This window comes from Periophthalmus magnuspinnatus, chromosome 2, assembly GCF_009829125.3.
Source record: "Periophthalmus magnuspinnatus isolate fPerMag1 chromosome 2, fPerMag1.2.pri, whole genome shotgun sequence".
In the NCBI taxonomy this organism is placed as follows: Eukaryota; Metazoa; Chordata; class Actinopteri; order Gobiiformes; family Gobiidae; genus Periophthalmus; species Periophthalmus magnuspinnatus.
Window position 1 is genome coordinate 16711440 of NC_047127.1, and position 25080 is coordinate 16736519.

The following is a 25080-nucleotide window of genomic DNA, read 5'->3' on the forward strand; positions in this document are numbered from 1 at the left end:
TAAAAATAAACTTGTCAAAACTATTTAAATCCAGATTAATACTGCAATTTCAAGTCACTTAAGCTCATTTGATTACTCATTTCTCAGTAGACGTTCTCATTAACCAGTGCTTGTACATTTTACTGGCCTGTCGAATAGATTTACAACAAATAACTAAAATAAAGATATTTTAACTATTTGTAGTTTTTGCATTCAGCGTCATTTGTGTTACAATGCAGTTATGTATAATGACAAAACTACAAGAAAATACCTTTTTCCAGTAACAAATTCAAAATGTATAGTATAGGACAATTAACTATTATATATATATATATATATATATATATATATATATATATATATATATATATATTCCTGCCTGAATATACTTCTCTCTTTGACATGTTTTGAATGATAAAAAATAATGGAAAATACTCTACATCATTAATAATTTAATTAGGTAAAGGTGCACTATGTAGCTTTTCTGGTGGAGATTATGCCACCTGCTTGTCTCCATGAAGATATTATTGCTTTGCCTGGAAAATTCCACAGTATAGCATTTAATTTATCCATCTTGTATATATTCAGTTACAGGTGTTTTTATTGCTCAAAAATAGCATAAAAGGCATTCTTACTATAAGTGGACTTGCCTCTCCTCAGAACTGACATGTAACCTGGCCTGGTAGTGCCACCTGCTTGTCTCCATGGAGATTTTAACCTAGGTTACTAAATTACAGGTCAAATCTGTGAAGAGACGAGCATGCTTGCAGTAAGAATACATGTTTTTTGCGCAGTAAAAAAATTAATACAATCTGGATAAGCTTAATACTGTGTTTTCCATAGATTTTGTTTAGACTATGGTGGCACATGTTTTCTGTATTAACAATTCTTTTTCATACAATTAGTGGAGTTTAAATGTAACTTATTGTCTTTATCTGATATTTAAGGAGTGTTTTTGAACAGTGTCGTTACTAGTTATCACAAGATATCACAAATCGGACACTAATCAATACGAAAACTAGTTTTGAAACTCCTTGATACTCAATAGAGTAGGTATTCATATTTAAAAAGTTCCATTCACAGGACAGAAATGAACCTTTCCTGAATAGCTTTAGAATGATCTTGAGGAGTATAGTATAGTATAAGACACCTAGACTAGTATACACCCATGGACCACTATGGAACCTACGACTGAGGGATTAACAGATATAAGGCCACATAGAAATATAAAAGAAAGTACTACCATTTAATGTTGAAAATCACATTCTACTGTCTAAACAAAGAGCATTTTTTATTAACATCGTGGTATCAGAATCGGTATTGAGTAGCAAGTCTATTTTTAGTATCGAAGTAGAGTTTGAAATGTGAGTATCGTGACAGCGTACTTACTTCTTATGTTAATGACAATACAATGAGAAACAGTGACATTTTGTTCTGGCAATGTATAGCCCGAGTTCATTTTTGACTATGGGCACTATAGTTTGTTCTGTCAAGTAAAGTCTCCATGGAGACACCAGAAAAGGAACATGGTGCATCTTTAACAACAACTTGTATATGTTTTGGTCAATAATTTAAAACCCCTCTCCCTGATTTTTTTCCCCCAAGTATTTGAGCAAAAATGTGTCCTTGCCCAAGTAGATACATTGTATAAGCAGCTCTTGAGGTCAAAATAGGTGCAGACAATACACCGTGGACCTAATTATAAAGCTTTTTATTGCCCAATAATTAGGAAGTGCATGTTAGCATGCCAGTTGTTTGCATTACTGTCACTCAGCTCCGGTCTCTGAGAGAGAAAAGTGCTTAGAAACTCATTGTGGTCAATAATTAGGATACTCTGAATGCTTAAGGTAAGTGAGGAATAATTGGACCCCTGCAAACAGTTTAAAATTATCTAGTAACTAACGTGTTTAAGACATTAAAAATAAGGTAAAGCTCCTTTAAAATAGCAAATGAAGACACACCAATGTGCCTTCAAACTGGCTCAGTAATTCAAGTAAAAGAAACTTGCAAAAACAAAATGGCAGCTTGTTTTGTCCAAAGAAAGAAAGGAAAGTGCCAAGGTTTGTTGAAATATTTGGTTGTAAGTCTGAGTTTTTACTCAGTTCTTGAATGCTCCACATCGACTGGCTCTGCTGATAAACTCCTTCAACATTGAACCGTCGCTTTGCCAAAACGCCTGAGTCTGAGTCACCTGCGTCAAGTGGTTTACGCAGAATCGAAAACAAAATTCTTCCAAATCCTAAAGAGACAAAAATACAAATTAGTTTAAAATCAGGCTAGACTACTCATTTCACTAAAACATACCATAGTTAGCATTATAAACTTCACCAATGATTTGTTGTAAAATCTTAAATCTGTTGATGTTACTTCCTGGTTGGACATGGGCTGTCCCTCTCTCTCTTTGTCTCTCTCTGAAGGTGCAAGTTCTTGATACAGCAACCCAAAAAATCACTTAAAGACCAGAATTATTTTATTGGCCAAAATCAAGCAAAAGTAGTGAGAATTTAGCATAAATGAGAAAAAGCTTATTCACCAGAATTTTGCATGAATCCTTTTCATTAGTATTGTAATTGGAACTACATATTAGACAGGGGAGAGGTATCTCCTCTTTAAAGCCAATCTCTCCATGTTGCAGCCACTCTGGATCGGCCTGTTACATAACAAGACAGACAGGGCCCAACGTCCTGGTGGCGTCCTGGTGGCGTCCTGGTGGCGTCCTGGTGGCGTCCTGGTGGCGTGCTGGTGGCGTGCTGGTGGCGTGCTGGTGGCGTGCTGGTGGCGTCCTGGTTCTGCAGGCATTACAAGGGCTGGTCAGCCCCTCCTCTTGTCCTCCGTCACTGTTGAGATTGTGGAGTGTCGAGCAGGTTGTTGCATGATGGGAACCGTTCTAGTTCCAAGATGATGCATGGAGTTTGTGTGCATCGGCTAAAGAATCTTAGTTGAATTTGAAGAAATCTCCTTGTCTTCTTGTGCAGTTTTTAGCTGGTCTCCCATGGCTCACTTTGTTGGGGTCAGAGGTGAGGACTTGACCAAGGGGAGGGGTACATCTTAAGAGAGCACCCCGGGATCGTGCCAGGATTGCGATGAAACAGCCAGTCAGTGAGTTTTGGACACTGACTTTTTATCCCAGTTCTTGAAGAGGTGTTCCCTTTGCAGATTTGGAGGTGTGTCTTACAAAGCTTTACTTTAAATTCATCCTAATTAAAATAAATATGGCTTAGCCAATTTTGAATCTAGCAAATCAATCAGTCAACGTTTATTTATAGAGCACTTTACAACACTCAAGGTGACCAAAGTGCGTTTCAGTGAAATCAAACTAAAAGCAAGTTAAAATCATACTAAAACAGTAAAATAGGAGAATAAATAAAATAAAATAATTAATACAACAAAATATAAATAATGATAATGTGTCATAACATTACTAGATGTTGAAGGCCAGTCTGAATAAATATCTTTTAAGCCTGGATTTAAAAAGACCGAAGTCAGTAATGGTGCGCATATCAGGAGGCAGTTTGTTCCAGAGTTTGGGCCCAGCTACAGAGAAGGCCCGATCACCCCAGTGTTTGTATTTAGTTTTCGGAACTTCCAAAAGGAGTTGATTAGATGACCTCAAGGCCCGGTTTGAATTTCGGACCACCAACAGTTCAGCCAGGTAGGGTGGGGCGAGGCCATTAAGAACTTTAAAAACAAAAAGTAAAATTTTAAAATCAACTAAAAGAAACAGGAAGCCAATGGAGCGAATAAAGGACTGGGGTGATGTGTTGGCGTCTGGATGTGTTGGTTAAAAATCGTGCTACACCATTCTGCACAAGTTGGAGGCAACCCAGGGACGACTGGGAGACACCGACAAAAAGTGAGTTGCAATAATGTATTCTAGAGCTAATAAAAGCATGAATCGTTTTCTCAAGATCATTGCGATTTAAAAATGACTTGACTTTTATTAAAAGACGTAATTGAAAAAAGCTTGCTCTGACTACACTGTCAATTTGTTTGTCAAATTTAAAAGAGTTGTCAAGAATGACCCCGAGATTTTTAGCAGTTGGTCTGAGCCTTGAGGACAGTGAGCCAAGATTTAAGGGGGCAGAATCACCAAACAAAATATATTCTGTTTTTTTCTTCATTTAAGTGAAGAAAATTTTGTCCTAGCACAACTTGATATCTGCAATAACAATCAAATAACGATTCAAGCGCGTCATGTTTCCTTGACATTACAGGTAGATAAATCTGAATATCATCTGCATAGCAGTGGAACGCAAGCTTGTACTTGGCTATAATTGACCCCAGGGGCAGCATATAGAGTGAAAACAGGACAGGCCCAAGAATGGAGCCCTGGGGTACTCCACAAAACAGGGAAGCAGTAGAGGATGATCACCTATCTGTACTGAAAAGGTCCTTTTGGTCAGGTATGAGGTGAACCACTCAAGTGCAGCACTGCGAATACCAACATGGTGGTTTAGCCAGGACAGAAGGACCGAATGGTCCACTGTATCAAAAGCAGCTGTTAGATCTAGCAGCACTAATCCAACAGGACATTTAGCATCAACAGAAAGGGCAATGTCATTGTGAACTTTCAGCAGTGCAGACTCCGTGCAGTGGCGTGATCTGAACCCGGACTGGAATTTCTCTAGAATAGAGTTTTCTTCTGAAAATGACTGTAACTGAATAAAAGCAATTTTTTCAAGAATTTTTGAAATGAAAGACAAGTTAGAAACAGGTCTAAAATTAGATAAAACCGAAGGATCCAAATGAGGTTTTTTAAGCAGACATCTAACTATGGCATGTTTAAAAGCACTTGCGACACACCCTGAACTAAGACAAATGTTGATTAAAGGTAGGGCCCAACAGTGCTGAACACCTTCTTTAGCAATTTGGTTGGTAGAAGGTCCAAAGGACAGTTTGTTGTGCTCATATGTTTGACTACATCAGTGAGGAATGAAAGTGAGACTGGTTCAAAATGGTCAAACACTGCAGAATGAGCGGCAACAATAGGCAGGTCTAAGCTAATGCTGCAGCTAGTTAGAGGTCGAACAGACACCACTTTGTTATCAAAAAAGCAAAGGAAATCTTCACAAGTGGAAACTGTGAACTGTAATCATATTACAATGGCATAATAGTAATATAATGAAACCTTCTGTGTTTTAGAAGGCAAAGGCCAAATGGCAGAAATTGTTGAGGTGAGGAGCTACAGAGCAGATGTTAATGAGTGCCAATTCAGGCTTTAATCTGGTCCTCAAAGATAACTCTGTTATGAGGGCTCTGGGGGTTGTAAACACAGTAATGTGGTTTTCCTGTGTTGAAGATTTCCAGAAGTCTGGCTGGTGAGACGGAAATGATAGTTTTGGGGAAAAATCAGGTAGTATCACTACACTAATAAAAATAAATGACCACCTTTATTTTGTTAAATGAAGGTTTAAAGTGTGTGAGTAAAGTGTCTCTGCATTTTGGATGGAGTTTTCTGTGTAGATGACATAGGCAGAGGGATTCTGTTTAAGAATTAAGCACTACTTCCTGTATTTTTGTACTTTTTTTTTTTTCAAATTTCTTTCCGCAAACTGCCACTTAAGTGATGTAAAACTATGATAAATATTTACCGCAGGTACTATCCCACCAAATCAGAAAAACAAGAAAACCTGTCATACCCAATAGAAAACCTGTTAGAGAAAGAAGGAGCAGAGTCATAGGAGCAGACAGAAGCAGAGCCATAGGAGCAGACAGAAGCAGAGTCATAGGAGCAGACAGAAGCAGAGTCATAGGAGCAGACAGAAGCAGAGCCATAAGAGCAGAGCCATAAGAGCAGAGCCATAGGAGCAGACAGGAGCGGAGCAGACAGGAGCGGAGCAGACAGGAGCGGAGCAGACAGGAGCGGAGCAGACAGGAGCGGAGCAGACAGGAGCGGAGCAGACAGGAGCGGAGCCATAGGCACAGAGAGCCAGAGGAGCAGAGAGCCAGAGGAGCAGAGAGCCAGAGGAGCAGAGAGCCAGAGAAGCAGAAACAGGAGGTCTCACTCCAGAGGTGCAGACAGGAGCCTCTTACCTCTGCATCATACTTGATTGCGGCAGAGAGCAGTGTGAAGGCGTTATCTACAGTGATGCCTCTCTTGATGATCTGTTGACACAAACGTTTCAGACGATTCTCACAGTATGACGTGGCCAAGTCCAGCAGCCCTGAAACCACACAAAACAAGAATGTACAATTTCATAATAACTATGTCTTACACTATTGTAGCCACAGGTGCCCTGGGACAAACAGACAGAAGTGAGGCTGCCAATCTGCCCTATCAACCCTTCCCACCACCAACACTCACACACAGCTTTCATACAAGGCAATGTGGGTGAGCTGTCTTGCCTAAGGACAAAACGACAGAACGAAGAGATATTACACTATGGGGCATTAATTGTTAACAACAACATATTTAGATCACCATCTTACCTTCTATTGCTTTTAAAATGCTACTACTACTTGTAACAAACAGCCAAGTTTGTTACCAGATTAACAGCACCTTTCACTATATGCACTTTAAAGTGCACGTACACTTTAATAGCACACAGCACTTTCAACATTATTTGCACTTTAAAAAAAGAAAGAATTGCACAAAAGGATTTAAAAATGTTTATTTAACTTGTCTGCTTTTACCCAGTTTTAGATCTGGTAGCACAGTGGCACTTTAATTGAAGCTGCGTGTCCTGGAGTGGAAAGAGGACAAAATTAACAGCTAATTAATACATTGGATATGTGCAATATTAGTGCAATGTTTGTTTGAGAATGTTTTTACGTGTTTGTGTGTGTTCTGTAATTTGTAGTGGTTTTAGTGAAAGTTTTAAAAATGTTTTAACTTACCACCTCCTTGTCCTTGTGTCCAGGTGTCAAAGAGGTCCCTGGGGAAATGAGCTCCCTTAAAAAGGTTCCGGGGCAGGACCAAGGTAGGGGAGGTGTAGGGGAGACATGTTGGGCATTTTTAAATGGTTTATGGGTTTTTAGGTATATTTTGGTGTTTGGTTTTAGGGTTTATGTGTTTTAATATGTATAAAGTTTAATTTGGGTTATGGGTTTATTTGGTTTTATGGAGGTTTGAGTTTTAAAGAGCAAAGGCTATTTGTTAAACACCCCTATTAATTAATAGTAGTTTAAACCAATTAGAGGAACAGGATAAAAAGCGCCTGCAACCATCAAACCATGTTCTGCTGCTGGAGGAGATGCTGCTCCTCTAACCTCCATTTGCACAATGCACATTGCACTTTGATAATTGATGGGAAAAAGAAATAAAAATTGTGGACCACACCCGTGCTGCTGTCTTCTGTCGCACATCCTACCGCTAACGGCCAGCCTATGTTACATTTGGTGTCGGAAGTGTGTCCTCGCCGCTGAGAGACGAAGGAAATGCCGACACGTGGGAAAAGAAATGATGAAGACGAGAATAGAGTGGAGTCTACTCACCATCAGGAAGCTCAGGCAAGTGGCTCCAAAGACAGTTTGGAGAAACTGGCGGGCATGGTGAAATGGCTAATGGACTCCCAAGTTGTACGGGACAAAAAAGAGGACAAAGAGCGCATGGTACAGGAGCAGCGCTGGGAGGCCATGCAGGAGAAAGTAAGCGAGATCCAGCAGCAGGTATTGAGGATGCAATCAGAGCGATCTGAACATCAAAATGACGTTGAAGAACCAACGGTGGCACCAACAGATGATGAGGACAATTACACCTATAGGCCTCAGCGGGAACCAAAGCTGTTGCCACTGACTGGAGAAGATGACATTGAGCATTTCCTCATCACGTTCGAGAGAATGGCCTGAGTGTCACGTTGGCCATCTGAGGAGTGGGCCGTTCATCTAGTCCCTCTTCTCACAGGCAAAGCCAGGAATGCCTATGTTTTAATGGACTTTGCAGACACCGAAGACTACCACAAGGTGAAAGAAGCCATCAAAGTATGAGATCACGGCTGAGACTTACCGGTGCCATTTCAGATCTCTGAAGATTGAACCAGATGAGACACCTCGAGAACTGTATGTGCGGCTGATGGAACTTTTCTATAGATGGATACAGCCGGAGAAGTCAGACATTCGAACCATCGCAGAGATACTTATCCTGGAGCAGTTCCTTCGGATGGTTAATCCTGAGCTGGAGGTATGGCTTCGGGAGCGCAACACGACCAACGCTGAGGAAGCTGCTCGTCTAGCCGAGGCCTTTACAGCAGCTCGGAAAGGGACCAGATCCATGCATTTCGGCCGAGAATCTCCCCAAGTCCAGCCAAGTAAGTCCTTTGGGGGTGATAGGAGGTTTGGTCCTGGTCAGGGTAATAGCAGTGGTAGGCCATCTCCATTCAACCAACAGTCCCGTCCAGCTAAAAAGCCTTTCTCCAAAACACCAGCACAGGAAGTAAGGTGTTATAACTGCAATGAGCTAGGTCATACACAGCACTTCTGTCCAGCACTTAAAGCCAAGACATCTTTTGCTATGTTCCGTACCTAGACCAGCAGTAGTGCAGACAGGGGAGCAGAAGGGGCATTTAACACCAGTCCTTGTTAATGGCCACCGGCAAGAAGCTCTGTTAGATTCGGGCTGTTTTCGGACAGTAGTTTTGTCTAGTTTAGTTCCAGTTGAACGTCAGTCTCCAGACAAGACCCCTCTAATTTGCATACACGGAGATGAGCACTGGTACCCTACAGCTGAGGTGTTTTTGACTGTTGGAGGAAAAACTTACCTGGTCACTGCAGCCCTGTCCAAAAACCTGCCTTATGAGGTTATTCTAGGGAATGGCATTCCAACCCTTCCTGATCTAATTGCTCAGTCTGACAGTAGCCAGGATGCAAATGTTTTAGAGCCAGAGATCATGTGCAACCCAAGCCCAATGACAGAATCCAGTCCTACTAATCATTGTAATATTCTCACCAGAGCCCAGTCAGCTAGGGAAGTCTTATAAGAGCTGCCTTTCTGTGTTGAGGAGCTCGAGGTGCAACCAGGAAAGATGAGAAAGGCAAAGTCCCAAAAGAGAAGGGATAAGTTTGCTGGCTCACAGAGAGAAGAAAATGAACTTGCCAAACCCCTCAGTCCAGTTGAGTTCACTATTCCCTCAGACATAGGTGCCCTTCAGGAAGAAGACCCCACTCTAAAGCCCTGGTTTGGAAAGGTCACAGAGCGAGAGGGGATCGGCATAGGGAAGGTCAGCTACCTGGATGAAGCAGGTTATATCATTAAAAATGGTCTCCTTTACCAGAGAAAGGACAAAATTGAAGCCTTAGCCTTGCCACAGCAGTTCAGAGAGAGGGTAATGGAACTAGGACACTCCATTCCCTGGGCAGGTCATATGGCATTCCAGAAAACCCTGAGAAGAATTGGTAGCCGTTTTGCTTGGCCAGGAATGTATGCTGAGCTGTCAAAGTTTTGTGCATCCTGTAAAACATGCCAGTTAACCTCAGGCAAATGAGTGACACAAGCCCAACTACAGCCACTACCAATTATTGGCACCCCATTTGAAAGAATTGGCATGGACATTGTGGGCCCCCTGGAGAGAAGCTCTGCAGAAAACAAATACATTTTGGTGTTGTGTGACTATGCTACGCGTTATCCTGAGGCCTTTCCCCTCAGGTGTATCAAAGCCAAACAAGTGGCCAATTATTTACTGCAGCTTTTCTCTAGGGTTGGGTCTCGCCAAAAAAATTCTCACAGACTGTGGTACCAACTTTTTGTCCAAAATCCTCCAACAAGTCTACCAGCTGTTAGGGGTCAAGGGTATCAGGACAACTCCTTATCTCCCCCAAACGGACAGATTGGTAGAGAGGTATAATCAAACGCATGCTGTGGAAGTTTGTCTCTCCCACAGGGGCAGATTGGGACCAGTGGCTACCGTACCTCCTGTTTGCCTACAGGGAGGTCCCGCAGGCATCACCTGGCTTCTCACCTTTTGAACTGTTATATGGACGCCAGGTGAGGGGCCCACTAGACCTGCTAAAGGACCATTGGGAGGGTACAGTGCCAGAAAGAGACAACATTGTCACCTACGTCCTGAAGATGAGAGAGAGACTTGAGGCAATGGCAGCCCTGGCTCAGGAGAACTTAAAGGGAGCACAGGAACGACAAAAGACCTGGTACGATTGTAAGGCAAAGGACAGAGTCTTCACGCCTGGTCAGAAGGTACTGTTGCTATTACCCACTAGTGAGAACAAGTTGCTAGCTAAATGGCACGGACCTTACGAGATCACAAGACAAATCAGCAAAGTTAACTATGAACTGTACATGCCTGAAAGGCAGAAAAAGCACCAGGTTTTCCATGTAAATCTTTTGAAAAAAATTCCTCACTCGGCAAGAGCCTTCACAGCAACTTCTGGTGCGTGCTGTGAAGGATGAGGAAGTGACTGACTGTTTCTTTCCTACTTCTGCCACAGAGCCAGCTGCGGTTGGCCTCTCTCACCTCTCTCCCTCGCAGCAGGAGGAAATCAAACACCTGCTCGATGCCACTCTATTTCAGGAGACCCCGGGCTTCACGTCACTCATGCAGCACAAAATCAGACTAGGAATAGATGCTCCGGTGAGGTAGAGGAGTTACAGGATACCTGAACGGTTGGTGCCAGTGCTGCAAAAAGAAATTAAACTAATGCTGGAGCTTAACATTATTGAAGTGTCTAACAGTGAATGGTGTAGCCCGGTTGTTCTTGTGCCAAAAAAGGATGGTTCGCTTCGATTCTGTATTGATTTTAGATACTTGAATGCAATCTCAAACTTTGACCCCTACCCAATGCCACGCATTGATGACCTGTTGGAGCGTGAGGGAGGTGCTTCATACATCACAACACTGGATTTGTCAAGGGACTATTGGCAGTTGGCTCTGGCACCTGAAACTCGAGAACTGACTGCCTTCCAGAAGCCATTTGGTTTGTACCAGTTTCGGGTGATGCCATTTGGTCTGCAAGGGGCACCAGCCACATTCCAAAGGCTCATGGACTTTGTGCTGAAGGATGTCTCAGAGTTTTTTGCTGCCTACTTGGGCGATGTTGTGATTTTCAGCAGGTCCTGGGAGGAACATCACCACCGCCTCCAGGAAGTCCTGCAGAAAATCCAAGCAGCAGGACTTACAATCAACCCTCGCAAGTGTGCGGTGGCCCATCGTGAAGTGGAGTACCTGGGCTATACCATTGGCTATGGGAGGATCAGGCCACAGGTACAGAAGATGGAGGCCATACGCACATTCCCTGTGCCCACTACCAAGAGGAAGGTCCATGGATTCCTTGGCTTGGTAGGGTGGTACAGGAAGTTTGTTCCACAGTTTGCCGAGAGGTCAACTGTCCTAAACAACCTCACCAAGAACGCTGCCCCCAACAAGATGAGATGGTCAGCAGAATGTGATCGAGCCTTTACAGACCTGAAAGAGGCTATATGCACTTGTCCGGTCCTGCACAGCCCTGACTTTAACAAACCCTTCATCCTGCAAACCAATGCTTCGGGGGTGGGACTAGGGACTGTCCTCCTCCAAGAGAAGGATGGAGAGAGGAGACCTGTGGTATTCCTTAGTCGTAAGCTGCTTGACAGGGAAACCCGATACCCGAGTGTCTGGCTATGAAGTGGGCCATCAACTCCTTAAGGTACTACCTGCTAGGACGTCATTTCACCCTGGAGACTAACCATCGTGCACTCCAGTGGTTGAACCGCATGAAGGATGCCAACACCCGTATTGCAGGCTGGTATCCATCTCTTCAGCCCTAAAACTTTACAGTACAGTACCAACCTGGGAAGACCAACGTGGTGGCGGACTGTCTGTCTAGAATGGCGGAAGACTAAGGTTTCACCTTTTTGAGAGGAGGGGGGAAATGTAACAAACAGCCAAGTTTGTTACAAGATTAACAGCACCTTTCACTATATGCACTTTAAAGTGCACGTACACTTTAATAGCACACAGCACTTTCAACATTATTTGCACTTTAAAAAAAGAGAATTGCACAAAAGGATTGAAAAATGTTTATTTAACTTGTCTGCTTTTACCCAGTTTTAGATCTGGTGGCACAGTGGCACTTTAATTGAAGCTGCGTGTCCTGGAGGGGAAAGAGGACAAAATTAACAGCTAATTAATACATTGGATATGTGCAATATTAGTGCAATGTTTGTTTGAGAATGTTTTTAAGTGTTTGTGTGTTCTGTAATTTGTAGTGGTTTTAGTGAAATTGTTAAAAATATTTTAACTTACCACCTCCTTGTCTTGCCTTGACTTGGGGAGATTCTCGGCCGAAATGCCATCAAACCATGTTCTGCTGCTGGAGGAGCTGCTGCTCCTCTAACCTCCATTTGCACAATGCACATTGCACTTTGATAATTGATGGGAAAAAGACATAAAAATTTTGGGCCACACCCATGCTGCTGTCTTCTGTCGCACATCCTACCACTAACGGCCAGTCTACGTTACACTACTGCACGTCACATCAGGTTTGTGAGGCTGTAGTATATTGATTTGTATCCTGCTTTTGTATATTTATGAAAGAGTGCCCTACAGGAACATGGGTGATATAAGTTTGTGGGCTGACCATTGTACAAGCTCGTACTGCTAATTATAAGGAGGATTCAAATATGGCCCGGGAGAGATCACAAGATTATTTCAGGCACGTTTTTTGCCTGGTAGAAAGTGATTTTGCATAAAAATTAATTTCTCATATTATTATTGCAGTTTTTTCATAATGTACTGTGATGTTGAAATAATACCCTTTATATTAACAGTAAAGTAAAAGTGTAGTACCTATAGCGTGCTCCGGAGGTAGGTCCACAGTGTCTGTGTAAAGAAACTGAAGAAAGGATCTGTAAACAGGAAATGAGAACTGTCCGATCTCAATGACTTCCTGTTGGTCTTCTGTCCACTGCGAGCGGAACATGGACCTAAAGTGCTCACATCTGCAGAGAAATACACAAATATACTTGTTTTTATAATGTGTGAAACCTGGCCTTTGAAACTAGGGATGCAACGATTCTTTCAATTTTGCCAGGCAAGTCCAGACTGATATCTGTCTTTCATACACAGATACACGCCACTCCCTCCATCGTGTCTCAAGCCAGAACCAAACACAACCATCCAATCAGGTGTGTTTATTTCAGTGACACATGTGAAATGAAGAAGCTCATTGATCACCATCATTTACAAACAAAATCACACTTCTCTCGGTTTAGTGCTTCGCTCATTGATTCTGCAGAAATCAGTCCCCTGTGATATTTCTGTACTGTTCTTTTTCCTTGTTAGCAGCTATATTTGTTTTGATACATATGGATCAGTGAGTCCCTGATTGTCTAATGCACCTGTCAATCGCAATCTCAGGGAGATTCACCGGTGACCAGACTCAGATCTTCATAAAGTATTAGAAGAAGTGTGTGTTCTAGATCCCCATTTCAACCTATAGCTGATTAGAAATGACTTCTGAAAATATAGCTTCATAATAAAAATTAATAGTTGAGTACTAAAATAATTGTTAGTTACAATCCTTAAAAGGAGAACAACAAAGTGGATAAATGGGGCAATCACACAAACTAAAGATGCATCAGTTAATTGAAAATATTAGTTTGCTGTAATTTAATGCTAACAAGGTGTGTTACAAGGTGTGTGAATGAAAGTATAAGAAGCTAGGCTAAGTTAGCGTTAGTGGTGACTGGTAGTTAGATATACACAATGGTAATCCTATGTTGTGATCTAAAAACGGTAGATTATTATTAAATTATTCACATATTTGATGCAGTTTGTTTTAAAAGGACCTCTTGTTTGATCAAAAACAAAGCTTGAATCGAATATGAAGCTGCCGATTGGACCCAGAAGTGACATCACTTAACAATCCCATGGTTTCACAGGTATAGCGATTAAAATGAAAAGTACTAGTGTGATAGTACCTGATCTTAAGCAGAGCCTTGTGCACGTGGATGTATTTCCCTTCCACACTAAACTTCAGGTCTGACGTCTCTGGGCTGTCAAACTCTTTTCTCAAAGCCTCCGCCACCGTCAGGAAGTCATCGTCCTCCACAGAAACCAGCCGCCACATCACTGATGGTGATGCAAATCCAGCAAACACATCGTCCGTGGACAGGAACTGAGTGAGAGCAGGAAGAAGCAGGGACTGGCCTCTGCACTGACCCCACATGTACACCTGAGGAACAGCAGAAAAATGCGGGCTGAACCAGGGGCCAAACCAGGGGCCAAACCAGGGGCTAAACCAGGGGCTAAACCAGGGGCTAAACCAGGGGCTAAACCAGGGGCTAAACTAGGGGCTAAACTAGGGACTAAACAGGGGCTAAACCAGGGAATAAACCAGGGAATAAACCAGGGGCTGAACCAGGGGCTGAACCAGGGGCTGAACCAGGGGCTGAACCAGGGGCTAAACCAGGGGCTAAACCAGGGGCTAAACCAGGGACTGAAACAGGGGCTGAACCAGGGAATAAACCAGGGAATAAACCAGGGGCTAAACCAGGGGCTAAACCAGGGGCTAAACCAGGGGCTAAACCAGGGGCTAAACCAGGGGCTAAACCAGGGGCTAAACCAGGGGCTAAACCAGGGGCTAAACCAGGGGCTGAACCAGGGGCTGAACCAGGACCAAATCAGGGCTAAACCAGGACTAAACCTGAGATGAAACCAGGACTGAGATAGGGAGTAAACAAGGACTAAACCTGAAACAAAAATGGGCACAAAGTTCAACTATTACTAATTAAAATAAATAAGTATTAAGTACAGACCTGTCCACTCTGAGTCTTGGCGGCTGAAGTGTGGGTTGAGTGACAGGCAGCAATCTCCACCACTCTGAACAGAAGAGAAACCTTTAAGATTCAAAACAGTCGTGTGTGTATTCAGGAGATGAGGAGCAGCAAAGGGAGGAGCAGGAAACGGAGGAGAGGAAACAGGAAGTACAATCTGAACAGGATACTGACAAGTTTGTGTATACAGTCCAGTCACATAAGGGCCATGTCTCTATTCGACAGTTGCACACTTGCACGCCCCATTTCATACACCCAACGAATGAGCTCAAAAATGTGCCCTGTGTTTTCATGGAGATCGGCCGTGAACGAAGCTTACATCCAAGCACACTTCACACTGCTATATCCCATCATGCACCACGATGATTTTGTCTATGGGTGAAACATGGTACATTTTCTTAAAGTTATGTAATACTAGCTACAATTGGGAAAAAATCACCTCAAACCTTATATTTGTCTATTGATATTCAAAGGGAAAAATTAATTTCATTCAATCTAAACAGAAAAAAACGTCTGCGACAACAACACCTTGACTCTTCTATGAAATAATAACAAATTAAAAATAAAACTGTAATTATTTCAGTGTCCATTTTATACCTTAGATCATAAACAAGTAAAGTAAACCGGCATCATGGTTGCTAGGCGACATAACGTAAGCTATGTAATATATGCTACATAACGCACAGAGATCGGTTGACGTATGCTCTGTGGTGTAGGCCTGTCCCATTTTGGCACAATGGTGGCTACACAGAGGAGTACCCTTCGTCGGCCTGTTACTTCAAACGTTACATTTGTTGAATTGGGACACGGCCAAGGAGAGGCAGCAAAAAGTTAGTAGTGAGGTTAAGGTTTTAGTGGAACTAAAACATAAACAAATTGGAGGATTACCATATTATCCCAGTGTATATGGTGTTTTAAGAGTATTATCTACTGGTCCTTGTCCTTTTTAGTGAAAAGTAGGTAAAAACCAGTGCTGCTCCTTAGCATTTTTTGTTAGCTTAGCTTTTTGTTTTTCCTGGTAAGCCCAGACATCCTGCTTTTGTTCTTTATTTTCAGAAGGGAAAGTTTATGGGTTGTTTGACGTTACAGTAGGGGGCATGGGCACAGGTTTAGTTAATAAAGGGAGAACCTGTAAACGCAACCCGGGAGTCCGGGAGTCAAACCAGGAACCTTCTTGCTGTGAAGCATGAGTGCTAATCACACAGTGATTGTGTAGTAGTAGTAATGTTTACTGTTCTTTGTCAGTCAGGATTCTCTCTGGACTCAGCAGTAGTAACAATAGCTATAGTAATAGTAGTATTAGATGGTTACATTTTCGAGGTCGATCAAGTGTCTTGCTCTGGGACACAACAGTATACATCTGTAGGAGCCCTCAAACCCCCAACCTGCAGGTCAGTGGATCTATTCCATCAATGATGTCAATCATGATTGTAACTGGACTCAGCAGTAGTAGCAGTAGTACTACTTGTAGTACTAGTACCGTTCTTTGTCGGTCATAATTCTCACTGGACTCAGCTGGTTGCTCTTGTTCCCTGTCCCAAGCTGGCCATAGGTGTTTGATCCCCAGGAGAAACAGGCACCCTCGTCAGACAGAGCCAGGCAGTGTCCATACCCCGACACCAGCTGAAAACACAACAGAAACTATTACTGCAATGGAGGAAATAAGTTTGGATGTTTTAGAGGTTCAAACTTAATTATGATGTGGTTACCTCATCAAAAACATACCTGGAGTTGTGTACCTGTTGCACTTAGATGTGCAAATTACTTCTAATGGCAGCAGAGCTGGAAGGTTTGTTAATCTGTTTACTGTTGCAAACAGGACATGAGAGTTGTTACTGCAACTTCTAATAATATCAGAAAAACACCTCTCCCTTGTTTTACATAAAGTGTGGTTGTACATGTCCATCTTTTCTCTGTAAATCTCATAATGAACCTGGAGCTTTGACTTGCTTCATTCATGCTCGACCCTCCGGCACTCCCTTTTCTGTGCCCTGACCGAGTCATCATTCCTCGATGGCGCTTTCTACTTATTTTTAACCATTTTAACCTTCATCGGGTCAATGGTGTCCAGAACATTCAAAACACTCGAAGTCACAGAGTTCAACAAATCATCATGAGGCATTTTCAAATTGTATCATTTCCATGAACAGTGCACCTGTGTTATCATTTATGTGTCTCCTTCGAACAACTGCAGGCAGGTCAAAGAAGACACAGAAAACAACAGACAGCGCAACATCCACCACATTGACATTTGAAATATTTACTCCAGAGTGTCCCCTCTGGTTTGACACAGTATGTCAGCAAGCCCTCCAACAACAAAGGTTTCAAGACAGAACTGAGCTCTTTACCGTTTCTGTCAAACACATTATCCACATGTACATTAAAATCACCTGTAATGACTAAACCATCAAAGTCTGTGCATATGACTGAAAGCATCTCAGTAAAATCATCAATAAAACTCAGATAGTGCTGGGGAGGTTTGTATATGACTAAGTAGAGTATGGAGTGGGATTGTTTTAACTCAGTTTTAAAGGAAACATATTCAAAAAATGAAAACACCAAAAATGACAACCTGTGAGTAACTAAATTATCTCTAAGAAAGGCACCCACACCTCCACCCTTTTTGTTTGCTCGTTTTTCAGATTCAAGTAGGGTGGAGCTGATTCCACTAGAATTGCATTACCTGTGGAGCAGTTCCTGTATTACCACAAGACATCACAAGGTGGAATAGAGTGTTTTCTATGTGAATGCCTAAATATGCAGCATTTGTGTGTTCAACATGTGTGAATTTCATTCACACAACTCCAGGTATGTTTTTTATGAGGAAACAACATAACATGGACCAGAAATAATGTTATTTAAAATCTCCTTTTCTCTCTATAACCCTTTTCTAATGTGATGAAATGTTCTGCGGTGGAGCTTTAACTCTGTTCTAATGGAGTTTTCTTGAGTTGTTTGATTAATGCAGTGCTTAAATTGCCTTTGTTTATCAGCTTATCTTACATCATCACGTTGTTACGTTACTGCATCAAATGTGACAGTGCACAGCCAATCGGTTTAGCATATTAACCAGGACTCATTTGATGCCAATGAGTGCACGGCAAACGTTTCCGGTGTTTGCTATAGGAGACAACTACCGAGTCCAGACCACAAGAGCATTTGGCCAGGTTTGGATGAGGCTGTACTGAACATTAGGCAACAAGTCTGAACTCCTGCCTTCAACCCAGATTTCTCCTGGATCCTCCTAGACCCTCACCCATCGGGCCAGTAGGAGGCTGCTGTAGCCACCCTTTACTCTTGAATTCTTTTGTCTCTTTAGTATTGCTCTGTGTTGTTCCTCCCTCACACTCTAGACATTTTAATTAAGACTCAAACTATTGCAGGGTCTGAGCAATTTGTGGATCATACGCTGGGACAAATACATTTTTGCGCTTCTTTGCATTTTTACATGGACTATCAAATTTGCACCACGCTTATCATAGACTATATTTTGTAAAACCAACTAACTTACTAACTTGTAAATATTTATCATTGGATGGCCATTCATTTTGTCATTGTTGTTTGTCCTTGTCTATTTATTAATACATGGTACCAGAAAAATGTATTTTTTGTCTCACCACTCCCTCCTAGAGCTGCCATCTAGATCTACTGAATTATTAGCAGTAGTAGTAATAGTAGTAGCAGTAGTAATAATAACAGTAGTAGTAGTGGCAGTCGTCATCGTCTCAGTCTCTGTCCTTCACCTGTTGTATACAGACTCCCTGCAGTGCTGACACTCGACATGGACTCATTTGGTTCCCATTGTTCCCAATTCCGAGCTGACCGTTACCATTGTATCCCCAACCAAACACCTGCAGGGCATGACAGCGTTTAATCAATTATTATATTAATCCTTAAAAATACAACTTATACATTAGTTATATTTTTGTATGCAATGTAGCTTTAGTGGTAGTAGCAAGCAGTAATAGTAGTCGAGACTTCCTTTAGACAATAGAATGTAAATTTCAACATTAAATTGTAGTACTTTCTTTTAATATTTCCATGTGGCCTTATATCTATGTAATCCCTCAGTTGTTCATAAGTTTCATAGTGGTCCATGGATGTACACTAGTCTATGTGTCTTATATTTGTTCTGATACAGCTCAACATCATTCTACAGATATTCAAGAAAGGTTCATTTCTGTCCTGTGAATGGGACTTTAGTATCGATACCTGCTCATCTAGTATCGATACTAGTTTTAGCATCGGTTAGTATAAGATTTAACCCTAGCAGTAGAAGTACTAGCAGTGGTAGCAGTAGTATTCCTGTGTACCTCTCCGTTGTCACACACGCTCATGGAAGAGGTTTGTCCACAGCTGATGGCCACAGCGGTGCGTCCCTGTAGAGCTCCAGTGACTCTGCGAGGATACGGCTGATTTGCTGTGGAGCCAGAACCGATCTGACCACAGTTATTATAGCCCCATGCAAACACCTACACAAATACAACTGTTACAACTAGTACATCCTCTGCTCCTCCTCAGCATCCTCTACTCAATGTGACCCCTGCTAAAATATGGACTAAATCAGGCACTAAATCAGGTATAAAAAGAGACACGTATCAAACTCACCTCTCCATCATGCGTGAGAGCCATAGAGTGGTGGGATCCACAGCTGACCTGGAGGATTTGTTTGTTTGTCAGATTCGCTGTGACTAAAACTGGACTCAGGCCCTGGTTTGTGTTTCCATTTCCCAGCTGGCTGTAGCCATTATGACCCCATGCATACAACTGACCATCTGAAAGAAAAGCAGAATATATATATATATATATATATATATATATATATATATATATATATATATATATACACATACATATATATATATATATACATATATATATATACATATATATATATATACATATATGTATACATATATATATATACATATATACATATATATACATATATATATATATATACATATATATATGTATGTATATATATATATACGTATGTATATATATATATATATATATATATATATATATATATATATATATATATATATATATATATATATATATACATATATATATATATATATGCCAAAAGTTTGCACACCCCTAGGGTATTGCTGCTGGATTAGTGGCCACTCATTGGTACTACAACAAAAAATCCCTCCTGCCCAGAAACGATGGCAGGGCATCTACAACTTTCACAAAGATTGAATTTTGTGGCAATTTTTACTTATTTTCAGATGATAAACTTTTTCTCAGCTCAAAATCTGTTTGTTGTCTTAAAAAACGTTTTTAATTGTTAGCTTTGGATACGATCTATGTACGCTCTAACTAAGCTTAAGCTCTGATTGGTTAGAGCGATCATGTGGTACGACATGAACGAGTATGTAAGCGATGTGAACGACCTCGACTGTCATGAATGAGCCACAGGTTTAGAACATGGTTCAGAAGCGTCCTGAAAGCATAAATATTATAATTTATAACTTGTAATTTATTTATTTACTATTCCCTTGACTCCTTCATGGCCGCTCCGCTCACTCTGGTCACTCAAAGCCTCATGGGGAGTAGCTCAACTGTGCATGGTCCATGGGCAAGGCAGGACCAGACATACCTAGTCTAAGACATAAAGGCTAAACTTAAGACATGCACCATTGAGCACGGCCCATTGACATCAATGGGTGGCCATATTTAGACCCCAGAGTTTTGCTAGTTTCAGGTTGTTGAGTTCATTATAAGAAGCTTCTAACCTTCAGTTGCCAGTAGCACGTGGGGCCCGCTGCCGTAGCTCACACCGACTACTCTCTTGCCCCGGAGGAAGTCCACTTTCTTTGGGACAATGTAGCTCAGAGAGTCCCCGGTCCCCAGACACCCACTGCAGTTCAACCCAAGCACAAACACCTGGCCATACACAGAACAGAACACAGTCAGGATTGTCCCACAATATGACATTTTAAAACATTTTTAATGCTCAAAAATACCTCAAAAAACATGGATTCTTCCTGTGAGTGGGCTCACCTCTGCACAGAACTGACCTGTAACTAGGCCTAGATTGTGTAATGTGCATACATAGGCGTGTACCAGAGGGCTGTTCAAACACAGCTAATTTTTTTGCCAAATATGCATAGTCTTCAAAATTCACACACATACCCCCCCCCCCCAACACCTCCCCCGGTGGTCAGTTCTTTTATTTTTTGGATATCAGGCCACATCTACCACAATTATTGTTTACCTGTCTGAATGAATGAGTCATGGGCTGTGTCAATTGTCTGCGTAGGAAGCAGTTCATTTTTAAACCACCAGATGGAGCTATAGAACAAACACTGTGTCAACACACAGTTGGAAGCATGTTACAGACCTTGAGATGTTATTTACTCATTACTACTAAATATAAGTATACACTCCTGTCTAAAGCTCCAGAGGTACAGACTGAGGAAACAGTGGCTTTCTTCACAGAGGCCTGTTTAAAATCTAAGTAAAATCTGAGTAACTTCAGTATAAACTATAAAAATCACCCATTTAGTTCTTCTGAAAAGAGTGAACTACAAATGATGAGGAAATCATAATTTTATTGTGTAACTGCTGAGCAATCAAACGCTGTTATAATGGCAATCGTTTTGTGTGACATTTTCAACACATCTGTGACTTTTTTATATGGCAATTAAAATGTTAAAATCCTTTTAAAGTTTTGGGTCATAACTGAAGTTGAATAACAAAGTTAAGTAAAAAAATAAAAATAAAATAAAAAGCTGGGAAAAAACATTATTTACTACATATTAATTTTATAGCTACCAAAAAGAGTGCCGTAAAAGGGGCACCAAAAGAACATTAGAGTAGCAAATTTGAAATTTTGTTTTGGCCATTATTACAAGATTTACAATTAGTTTTTTCGAAAATGTCAAACTAACGTTTGTGATAAAAAATGATCAGAATATTTCAAAGATGGTACCAACAATGGGCAATTTAATTGTGAAAAATGACAAAAAGTGGCATAAAAGGACACAAAACAAGGACTAAGGCACATCATTTTAGTATAGTATATGATCAAATGAATTGAGCTGAATGTTCAACTGCATTATAAGGTACATTTGAAAGTTAAGGTGCATTTTGTCATATTTATTATAGCTGAATATGAAGTTTTACAAATAAACCTTTCTGACAAGTAATGAAATGATTGAATTTGTTTTAAAATGTAGATTCAGTCACAGGTATGGATGGGATGATATACAATAATATCATTAATCGCAGTAAAATAAGGTTTGCAATTAACCGTTCGTGGTATTTTTTAATAATTGTAATCATCGCACACGATTATAATCGCCTTTACGGCACCAGACTGCCTCATGTTTCCAGTTTCAATACAATATTTAAATGTTACTTCTGATGTTTGTCCACAAGGAGGCCCTGTGTCATAGCAATGAAACTTGTGAGCTTCTGTGCCTATTCTGATTTGGGGATGGTTCTTCATCACTGTCAGTCACCATCATGGCTCGAGGGGAGAGGATCTGGATCCCCGTGACGGCGGACATTCATATTTTCCACTCAAAAAGGTGAAGTCTGATGTGTGGAATTATTGTGGATTTGAAAAACAAGATCAACAAGATGAGCCACCGATCTGCAGAGCCTGCTGAAAAAAAGATACAGCTCCAAGGGCAAACACCAGCAACTTACACGCACATTTACGAGACAACCATACTGCATTATTTGACAAACTTGAGCCGAAAATCTCCATTGTAAGTAACATACCATGTGAAATAAACTATTGAATGTAGTTTGTGTTAGTTTGGATTTGTATGAATCTGTGTTTGTGTTGACTTTACTATCGCTAGGTTAGCGCTGGCTGAACAGCATTTTGCACAGCTGATTGCACAGCTTGCTAGCAGCGGCACATGGTTTTACAACAATCATGAATTAATCTGAAAATCTATAACCTCCTAGGACCCGTTGTCCACATATGTGGACAACACAATTTTCACATTCACATCTGAGAGACTGAAATCTGAACTTTAAACTAATCCAAGACTGTTTGTAGAGATCTAAACTACAGGGTTATCAGCTTTTACACAGAATAGACACACAGGGAGAGCATCTGATAAACAAGAATAGGTCTCAGTACCTCATTGCTGTGAGTGAAGTAAATCGCTTCATTGGCTGTTGTCCCAAACACACATGCTTGTCTTATGATCCCCAGCTCCTCCGAAGTCAGCAGCGAGAACAAAGGCCACCGACTCAGGTCCACCATGGCTCTTCCAAGTCCTGGTCCGAGTCCTGGTCCGAGTCCTGGTCCGAGTCCTGGTCCGAGTCCTGGTCCGGCAGGTCCTGAGTCGGAAGGTCCAGGGGAAGACCCAGAGCTCAGGGCCGAGCGAGGAGAGCCGAAGGGGGAGGAGAGACAGGCATTTGGGGGGGAGGATGGGGCAGAGTCTGGGGCATCTCCAAAACTTTGAAAAAATACAACAAAAACAACAGTGTTATTACATTATGTAAAATTCAGAAAAATCAAAAACGATTAGTATTATAGGTCCTATATTACACAAAGTTTTAAACCTTGCTGTAATGTTCTCCCATCAAAAACATATATGTGTTTTGTGTCTTTCACACATCTTTGAGTAACCCTTTATTATTGGTCTGTCTACATGTCCAAGCTCAAAATGCTCTGTTCAACTTTGCGATGTAATGTAGAGGTAGTTTTTAAGTTAAAAGCTACCTTTTACCTTTAGTTCTGTAAAGACTGTGAATTCCAGGGTTGAAATGATCCAAAGTATTCTAGAGGAGGTGTAACATTTCCTGTATTACCACGTGACATCACAAGGTGGAACAGTGTTTTCTGTTTGAGAGAAGAACTCAGTCTAAAAATGCAGAGTTTTTATGTAATACATGTGTGAATAAAACAAAGCACAACTCCAGATATGTTTGTGATGAGGAAACAACATTATAAAAGAGAAAACAGCATAATATAGGTCCTTTACACGTCTTACCATGCAAACTATCCTAATAAAAATTATTAAAACAATCTTTAAAATCTCTGGAAGCCAAAAATGAAAAACTCATTGTCATAACATTTTGGAAAGGAGTTAAAGGCACACAATGCAACTCTTTAGCCAAAAAACAGACCATGTTTTTTTTTTCCATTTTAGTCAAAGTTCCTTACTGTGAGCGGGCTTGCATCTCCACAGAACTGACATATATTTGACCTAGAGGAGAATATTTATCTGCTTGTTTCCATGGAAATGCTGTTCCTGTGGCTATGGAGAATGTTCCGAACTTCTATTTCCATGGAATCACGCAGGCGACATGCCACCTCCAGAAAGTTACATAGTATACCTTTAAGGGTTGCAATTTGGATAAAGATAAACAGAAAATAGCAAATATTATCATGTTTCATATAAGATCACCTATTTTAACCAATTGTTTCTTAATTATTTGCACCCTCAAGACCAAAGAATCAAATCAAAACTCGTGTAAATGAAAAAAATGAAAGTAAAGTCCTGACAGCTTTAGTGCTAGTTGTTTATGTTCACCTACATTGGATATAACGTGATGCTAACTTTGAGCTAAGGAGTTTAAGACGTTTTTCGATGGTTTCTATTAAAAGTACACATTCGCAATTATGCTACATGGTAAATCCTTAACTGCTGAGCGTTACGAGAAGTAAAAGACAAGTAAAACGCGAAATTAAACCTAAAAAATGCGTTTAAAGCGGTTTGTTTTGGAGCAAACGTGGAGCAGCAGCGGCTAACAGCTAAAGCTATCGGTTGTCTGTTTATCTAATCTTTTTTTTTTTTTTACCTACAACAGCGCTCCATCCTCGTGACAACACTGAGCACATCTACAGAATGACAGAGGATTAAGAGGAATATGTGTAAATACAGAGTCTGAATGAGTTTAAAAGTGAAAAAAAGAGCAGAATTACCGACTAAAGACGCGCTCCTGTTGATGTCCAAACGTCCAACAGAGGGCGCTGTGGGCAAACATTAACTAAACGATAAATTAACAATAAAGAAAGATGAATAATAAAATAAAAACACCTGATGAATTTGTATTTTCGTCTCTATTAAAACGTTTGAACCGATTGGGAAGAATTTGCTATTACTTTTCTCATCTGCCACTCTTATAGTTTTAACTATTAATAAAAATAACCTTTCCTAATGGACTTGAGTACATAGCTCCACCTGCATTATACTAATATACAGAAAATAGAGCCAATTTACCTTGGCATACAACTTCATCAATTGATTATATATATATATATATATATATATATATATATATATATATATATATATATATATATATATATATATATATATATATATATATATATATATATATATATGGCTGATTTTACTGTCTTTCTCCAATGATTCCCACTAAGCCCCGCCCCTTTCCTGTGTGATTTACCCTTA

At 40.8% G+C, this 25080-nt stretch overlaps 1 protein-coding gene across 2 annotated transcripts; it reads right to left on the reverse strand.

Moving 5' to 3' along the window:
• Nucleotides 1-370: 370 nt before the first annotated feature.
• Nucleotides 371-24621, reverse strand: rcbtb1 (regulator of chromosome condensation (RCC1) and BTB (POZ) domain containing protein 1). 2 transcript variants are annotated; one of them, XM_055227856.1, is made up of 13 exons: nt 24588-24621; nt 24464-24503; nt 22794-23115; nt 20428-20578; nt 19289-19455; nt 18994-19152; nt 18424-18531; nt 16161-16303; nt 14663-14726; nt 13826-14079; nt 12693-12844; nt 6013-6143; nt 371-2218 (listed from the first exon to the last, which is right to left on the reverse strand). In XM_055227856.1, exons 2-13 carry the CDS (start codon nt 24478-24480, stop codon nt 2078-2080), a joined length of 1809 nt encoding a protein of 602 aa, XP_055083831.1. In that variant the 5' UTR covers nt 24481-24503; nt 24588-24621; the 3' UTR covers nt 371-2077. The 2 variants fall into 2 exon arrangements, with proteins under 2 accessions (XP_055083831.1, XP_033833695.1); XM_033977804.2 differs by lacking the exon at nt 24464-24503 and having other exon boundaries at nt 373-2218.
• Between the last annotated feature and the right edge of the window lie 459 nt (nt 24622-25080).

What these genes read in the sequence shown, in the direction of transcription:
- rcbtb1 (XM_055227856.1), bottom strand. An exon ending in CTCTCACGCATGATGGAGAG is followed by an intron (nt 19,153 to 19,288) that starts GTGAGTTTGATA and finishes GTATTTGTGTAG; the next exon opens with GTGTTTGCATGGGGCTATAA. An exon ending in ATTATGACCGACAAAGAACG is followed by an intron (nt 14,727 to 16,160) that starts GTACTAGTACTA and finishes TCTTCTGTTCAG; the next exon opens with AGTGGTGGAGATTGCTGCCT.